Source organism: Nothobranchius furzeri, chromosome 4, assembly GCF_043380555.1.
Source record: "Nothobranchius furzeri strain GRZ-AD chromosome 4, NfurGRZ-RIMD1, whole genome shotgun sequence".
Lineage (NCBI taxonomy): Eukaryota > Metazoa > Chordata > Actinopteri > Cyprinodontiformes > Nothobranchiidae > Nothobranchius > Nothobranchius furzeri.
This window is the reverse complement of record NC_091744.1, coordinates 10,582,486-10,590,165: the sequence shown is the minus strand read 5'-3', so window position 1 is coordinate 10,590,165 and position 7,680 is coordinate 10,582,486. Positions and strand designations below refer to the sequence as shown.

The 7,680-nt window shown below is 37.2% G+C and overlaps 1 protein-coding gene across 4 annotated transcripts; it reads left to right on the top strand.

Moving 5' to 3' along the window:
- The first annotated feature begins 462 nt into the window (after positions 1–462).
- lsm6 (LSM6 homolog, U6 small nuclear RNA and mRNA degradation associated) lies at positions 463–6,992 on the top strand. 4 transcript variants are annotated; one of them, XR_011520424.1, is made up of 5 exons: positions 463–551; positions 963–1,068; positions 1,882–1,995; positions 2,360–2,474; positions 6,802–6,992. XR_011520424.1 is itself a non-coding variant. In XM_015965818.3 (4 exons), exons 2-4 carry the CDS (start codon positions 975–977, stop codon positions 6,834–6,836), a joined length of 243 nt encoding a protein of 80 aa, XP_015821304.1. In that variant the 5' UTR covers positions 463–551; positions 963–974; the 3' UTR covers positions 6,837–6,992. The 4 variants fall into 4 exon arrangements, 3 of the variants coding, with proteins under 3 accessions (XP_015821304.1, XP_015821313.1, XP_054599629.1); XM_015965818.3 differs by lacking the exon at positions 2,360–2,474; XM_015965827.2 differs by lacking the exon at positions 2,360–2,474 and having other exon boundaries at positions 539–592.
- The last annotated feature ends 688 nt before the right edge of the window (positions 6,993–7,680 follow it).

Here is a 7,680-nt window from a genome sequence, read left to right as displayed (position 1 = left end):
TTCTTTCTTTCTTTCTTTCTTTCTTTTAAACGTTTGAACACTTACAGATCAAGAAGAAAGAAAATGTACCTGAAATTGGAATAGGCTTATTTGTGCATATCCCACATTACATTGAGATAAATTTTGAATTTGTAAAAAGAATAGTAAAATAATACAATGAGACATTCACATGAAATATTATGTTTTTACATATTTACAGTAGTTTCTCATTTTCTGTATGAATTTGTTACATAATAGAAATATTACTAATGCTTCAGTTTATTCAAAGTATAACAATGCACAACAAAACAAAAAAACTTTAGTATATTATAATATGAAAGCCAGTGGATATAATATTAATTACAACATATTAGAAATACATTTATAGAAAATAACTTGTTAAAGGAAATGGGTATATCGTATTTTTAAAATGTACTTTTAAATATTCTTGTTTTGTCTATCGAATTAAAACTTTGCGCTTTCAGGACATTTGTCCCTACATAGTTTCCGTAGTCCTCCAATGTGATTGGTCAATGCGCCGAACATAAAATCGTTGTGAGATCGTTCATCCAGTGAGTAACTTGCTAGCTCGGTGTTCGCATCTGTAAAACTAGTAAAACATCTATTTCCTATCTTATTAGGATCTGTTATGATGTAACAATACCTGTACATTGTACTTTATTGTTAAACAATCTCCTACGCTATTAGAGGCTAACGAACTGACCCACGGAATAGCTGGTAGTTAGCACTTAGCTCGCTAGCTACATAGAAGCTCATTTGATAATTTGAACGTTTTAACCGTACATAGTTTTGCATTTAGGCGTGTACTATCTGGCTACAGCTATTCGTTTTAATATTCTCGGGTTTGAATAATGCCTTTGTTACTAGATAATCAATTATAGCTTAAATGTGTATTAGGGTAATGCTAATGCGGTTCTTTATTGTGATAAAATGAGATTTACTCATCTGTTTTATTCTTTTAGATAAAAGCGAAAATGAGTTTGAGAAAGCAGACCCCGAGTGACTTTCTGAAGCAGATAATTGGGAGACCTGTCGTGGTCAAACTGAACTCTGGTGTTGATTACAGAGGTAATGCAGCTGGCATCAGGTGTGGGAATGTTTAGGGTTCTCAGAGTTTGATTAGGTTATGAATCAGAGGGTTTGTTAAGCAGTCATTGATGCATCTTTTTACGCCTTCTGCCTCATGTTTAGTTCTAGACAATGACCCCCTGACAACTACTTTTAATTTTTAATGATCTTTTAATTCATTACAGTTAAGTTCTTTATACAGGCAGACAGGAAGTTGAATGATGTAATCCCATATAGGATTAGAAACTATGAAACAAACACTAACTGAAAAACAGTTAAATTACTGCAGTTAAACTCCAGTTAAATGCTGAGTAATTGGAATAAACTTGAAAAGTTTCGTGAGGACCAAATTTTGCTTTAATCTTCAACAAACTATTTGTGTTTGTGTTGATATTAATTCATTTACCAAGCTAAAGAGAGATTCACACAGGTTACACAGATACATGGAGGAGGAACACTTTTTGACACAACACTCCTACTCAGACATCTTTGTTACAGTTTAAAATGTTCAGTTTTTCAGTATTTGATGTATTTATTTCTTCAGTCAAGACTCAAACTCCATCCCAGTTGCACACCATAATGTGCCACACTTCTGCACTTCAGATGTCTGCCTTTTACACTCACCTAAATAATGATCATTATTAAAATCTGTTTTGATAATTTTTGAATGAATTTGTAATGGTTTATGTTTGCATCAAAATGCATAAAAAACAGTATGCCCCTCTTCCCTAGCTGGCACGTTCAGGTCTGTTGTTGTTTTATTGCCCAGGTAAGTTTATTTTTAATCTGAAGTTTGTGTTTGTCTCTGAGCAGGTGTTTTGGCCTGTCTGGATGGTTACATGAACATCGCAATAGAGCAGACGGAGGAGTATGTCAATGGACAACTCAAAAACAAGTATGGAGATGCCTTTTTGAGAGGAAATAATGGTAAGATTTGATGTTTTCACGCTGCAGGGCGTTATACAACACCGTTTTCCTCTGTTACTATAGCTCCAAGTCATATTTAATGATTAAACATTCCAGGTTATGAAGGCTGTACATTTGCCATGATCTGAGTCTTTGGTGCAGTCAACTTCCTAGCCTCATTCTTATTAGCTCACAGAGACAACATTATTACACTGTGTGCTCTAATAGATCTTTCAGTTGTTTAGGTTTTTTTTTTCAATCCAAAGTGATTAGAGATTTAAATTTGTTGACAATTTTTAAATGAAACTTTCAAAGTCATGCACCACAAGATGTTTATTTTCATTTTCTCATTAAGCATTTTTGCACCTCAAACCTATCTTTATAGGAAAACCACAAGATATTCCCTTTTAAAGTTGGGAAACTAACCATGTCGGAGTTATACAGGAAGCTCACTTCCGATGAAAACATCGAGCCCCTTTGTTGCTGCTTTGAAAAAACTGGTAAAATGCTACTATTTTACAGCATCGTTTGTTAATTAATTCATTATGTTACATTAGAAATGTACTGATTTAGCTTCTGATGGCAGAAACTGATTTGTGTTGCCTCAAAGTGATACTAATTTTGGGTGATTTTTAAATATAATATGCTGTTTGAATTTAAATATTAAATAGAATATTTTGGAAGTGTAAACTTCTACATTAATAGGGTTAATAAGTAGGGTTAGGGAATATTTTGATACCTGTGTGATTTTTGTGGTGCCTCTCTAGACTGAGCAGATACAGCTGCGACTGACTACTAGGGATGCACCGATGGATCGGCATTTGATCCCAACTGGCCGATAGCGCCCCTATCGGTTTTGATCGGAGTTTTCAAAATGGATCAAAGCAGACCGATCAGGTAGGGTTGTCACGGTAACCGGTGTAGCAGTAAACCCCGGTAAAATAAAAAAAAGTTGACAATAATAATAACCGTCCGTTTTTAAAAAAACTATATTATCTCGGTGGTTTACCGTGGCTGCGGTGTAGGCGCGGTGACCCTTACCAGCCACCGTATCATCTGTTGAAGTTGCCAGCGGCACATGCGCACTTTGTTGTTTACAACCAAAACTTTCTTGAAGCTAAAGCTGAAATAATGGCCAAAGGAGGAAACGGCAGCGCGCAGGACATTTATTATACCTCAAAGAAAACAAAGTGGGAAGTACGGGCATTTTTTGAATATTTGAAGAATGCCGAGGGACAGTTTATAGAAGACGGCTATCCTGTTTGCAGCACGTGCAGAAAAAGTGTCTGTGAAAGGCAGCAACGCTTCAAATCTCATGACCAGTGTTGGGAACGTTACTTTAAAAAAGTAATTAGTTATAGTTACTGATTACTTTGTCAAAAAAGTAACTCAGTTACTAACTGAGTTACAAGATCATAAAAGTAACTAATTACCAACAAAAGTAACTACTTGGTTACTTTTTTCATTAAAGAATGCAAGAATTACTACAATAGTAAAATATAAATGACTAATGACTGGAACATAATAAAATGTATGTCCAAATGTTTTATATAAACCTGAATAATTTAAACAAATAAGCACTTAACAGGAGGAACTACTAACAGGAGCATTACACTAATCTAGACTATTAAAAGGTCACTGTGTGATATTTAACAAGACCCCAATCAGCTAAAATTTAAAATTTAAAATAGAAACATCTGCAAATGTTCCCGAGCCTTTAAATGGTCTCTCAGTCTAGTTAAATTACAGAAATAAATGTAATTTTGCACAGTATTCTAATTTTTCCAGCTTCACATAATTGTGTGTTTTTAGCAGCATTTCTGTTGCTGGTAATCTAGTAATGGTGAAATAAATAAATATAAATCCTTTAAAATGACACCAGAAGAGGCACAAGCCTGATGGAGGACTTACATTTACTAACTTGGGTCAGACCCAACCACAGAAGAGCTGAAGCTGGGTGGTAAACACACACAGGTAGTTCTGATAACACCTGAGCTCCATGACGTCTGAGACTGTTGCGTCAGTGCTACAGCGGGACTAAAGACATGATCAGAAACAGGTTACAGCTGGATGATCTAGGAAGGTAGAAGATCAGGACGTCTGAGCGGTGAACAGGTGAGCGGACCTTCGGGACGTCCCGCTGTCACGCCAAGAAGGGCACGGCTGCAGACCCGCAGATTCGCTGCTGCACGCATTTTCTTATCAGTAACAGGAACGACGTTTTGATCAAAGAAGACGTAATTAATTAGTTTGCTCGTTACAGAAAGAAATATTTTTTATTAACGCGGTTATTTTAAACGGAGTTATTCCCGTTGTGTCTACAGAATGCAGTGACTGAGACAGTGAGGGTCTCCGCCCACCCGGCCAATCATCATCATGTTTGTAAGTGCGTTACCGACACCTCTCTCTCCCTGGCTGCAGCTGAAGTGTGGCGGTCAGAAAGCCTGTTGCTCAACGTTCGACAAGCACATAGTAACGCACAACGTTCCGTCCCCAGTAACGGTAACGGCGTTGCAACGGCGGGAAAAGTAATTAATTAGATTATTCCGTTACCTAAAAAAGAACGCCGTTAGAAACGCCGTTATACTTAAAGCGGCGTTACTCCCAACACTGCTCATGACACATCTGCGTGACCATCACCCACAACTCTACAGTCAACGCAAGGCAAGTTAACGTTAGCGTTTTAGCTAAAATGCGTGATCCGAGGATTTGGGTTGAGGGAGAATGCAACAAGTCGCTATATAAAGCAGCCGCAGCGCCGCTACCTGCATATAAACTGTGTTGCGGACACCCCCATGTTTAAATGACGCTATGCATTACGGGGCTCCCAGGGGCAGATAAGAGTTGGTCTCTTTCCGAGAATAATTATGAATTTAACAATGATTACTGCCTGATGACATTTTCCCAAATCTGCAAATCTCACTGGAAGGACACAAACCGAGGACAATATTTTCCTGATATAGGGTTTATTACTCAAGTAAGGGTAAAAAAGTATCTGATTAGAAGGCTACTTGAGTACTGAGTATCATCTGATCTAATATTTTTAAAATGATGACATCCAACAGACAAAAAATAAGAAGTTATGGTCAAATATTGGTATTTTAAAGACTAAAGGGGAAAAATGTAAACAAATAAACAATATAATTACAAAATAACACATTTTAGGCTAAATTTAGACACAAACTGAGGACAATATTTTCCTGATATACAGGGTTTATTTAATTGTGTGAAAATGTAGCACGTTTAAAAAAAATACTGCGATAATACCGAAAACCGTGATAATTTTGGTCACAATAACCGTGAGGTTAAATTTTCACACCGTGACAACCCTAATACAGACCATTTTAGATTAGGTTACATTTCCTTTATCCCCAGATTATGTAGTTTGTAGCACTCATTATAATGTTGTAGAAAATTTCTGGCCAATCCACGTGATCGGTATCGGTGATCGGTATCCGTGATCAGCATTCTTTGATATCGGTATCGGTGATCGGCAGCAAAAAACCTGATCGGTGCATCCCTAATGACTACTACCTAAACTTATTCCTGTAAGTTTGTCTGAACCAAAGAGGATGTCCATTAAGGAAAGGAAGAACAAAAATGGAAGCACGGAGTAAAGTTTAAAATATGCAGGAGGAAGAGACTTTGCTTCTCATGTGATTGGTTTACTGTTTATAGGAACTAGTGTGTTGTTATATCAGGGGTTTAAATGTGTGACCTTTAACCCATGCATTAGAAAGATTTCCCTAGCTGACTCGGACAGTTCTGCTGCTGCTTTATTTAGTTCCTTTTGAGTCCGTGATTCCCGGGTTTCACACCTATTGATCTTTTGTTACCATAATAATCTTTATTAATCGTTTTAGACTCTCCTTAATAAATATGAGAGTAAAATCAACTATTAATTCCACCTTTTTTTATTAACAACCATAAACAGATGTATCTTTTTCATGACAACTAACATTTTAAAAGTAAACATTTTTATTAAAGGAATTTTAATAGCAGTGGAAAAAATGATAATGATCTTTTAATCGCTGCCATAACAAATTACCTTTGATATTGGAATTTTATTGTGTAAGTTAAAATTAGAATTTATTGTAATATTGATCACAAACAGGAAGAAGCTGAGCTCTGTTTTCACAGGAATGCTGCAGTCCAGTGGCCGTCCCTGAGAGAGTTGGTGTTAATTATTTGAGCGTCCTTTGGAACTCTTTACAGATGGTTGAAATACTTTTATTATTTTTTTAAATTCTTCATCTATTCTGAACCGAGGTCTGCATCTTCTCCTTTCTGGCTGCATGTTTCAGACAGCAGCCAAGAACTGTATGTACTGTATGATTCCATGGTGACTGTGAATCATGCAGGCCAGTGCGGTTTACAGTCTCTAGATAGGACTATTTTAGTCTTAAAGGAGCAGGAGGCAGAATGTAGATTTATGTAGAAGCAGAAGGCTAAAATAAAAGCTTACCTGTGTGCCTTTCTGTACAGCCTACAGCTTTCTACGTCTCCGGCCAGAGCAAATCAATTCAGCTTTAAGAGGAGAAATGGGATTTAAGTGGGGGAGGAATGCTGCTGCAGGTCAGCGCTTCCCACAGACAATTTGTGGTCAACCATAGGAAGTAAAGGGTGGGTGACTTCAAAGAGCACCGAGCATCGATAATCACTCGTTGTAGGGAGCACGGTCAGGTGTGTTTGGTTCCAGGTTAGAAAATGAGCCACTTATTTAGGATCTCAAGTAAGAATTGTTGTATTTGTGTTTGTGTTTGAAGCATTTTCGACATTTAACACGTCGAATCAAATGCAAACACTTATTTTTTTAATCTCTTGCAGTTTTGTACATCAGCACCCAGAAGAGGAAGGCGTAGATCTGAGTGATGTTTCAGAAGACAACTGTTTGTTTTTTTAGTTATGTAAAAGTTTTGTTAAGAAAAAAATGAAGTTGAACAATAAATCTTGATTTTCATTCAAGTTTTCTTTGTTGCCTTGATGTTGAAAATAAAAATTCCGTTGGTTGAATTGTTCTTGAAGTGCAGTCTGTTCTTTGATCACCGTTTACCTTTAAATCGTTCCGATGGGATTATGGAAACGAGGCAAAACAATCATTTAGTTTTGTGATCTGAATGTGTGTCAGAGCCTCCTGCGAGCTGATGGACTTGTGAGTGGAAAAAGAATCAAACAAAAGCTGATTTCTGAGTTAAAGCCCTCATTCATTTCGCCTCGGAGCAAGCAGAGTCGTCCAAACCGGCCTCATTTCCTCTGCAGCCTTCAGATTAGAACATAATATTGTAATTTGTACGTCTTAATGTGCTGCTGCTGTAATTGATCTTGATGCGACTGGCCTGCAGGAACCGTAACTGAACAGCTCAAATGTTCTCATTACTGTTTTGATAAGTAAAATCATTTCTAAAAACACTCCCCTTTGATGCTCGTTGAACTTTTATCTCTTACTTCCTGGATCTTAAACGCACCATTAATGATGCGACTTTAAGTAACGGAGCACTTAAGTAGCTTCGTGTTTGTTTATCTTGTCATGTGATGTGATGGAGCAGCACCCTTTACAGGAGGGACCTGTTGCTCCTTTGAATCCTTCGTCACTGACAAAACCCTGCACTGACTTCTCCTGTGTGTTAACGCACGTTAGTGACTAACAAGGGAGTGTGACTGCAAGACTAATCTGTAAATGGTGCCACCTGCAGGCTGCATTAACAT

Excerpts from the sequence above, each read along its gene's own strand:
- lsm6 (XM_015965818.3), top strand. The coding sequence starts at position 975 with ATGAGTTTGAGAAAGCAGACCCCGAGTGACTTTCTGAAGCAGATAATT. Across the intron at positions 1,069-1,881 it reads CTCTGGTGTTGATTACAGAG|GTGTTTTGGCCTGTCTGGAT; the intron begins GTAATGCAGCTG and ends GTCTCTGAGCAG. Across the intron at positions 1,996-6,801 it reads CTTTTTGAGAGGAAATAATG|TTTTGTACATCAGCACCCAG; the intron begins GTAAGATTTGAT and ends AATCTCTTGCAG.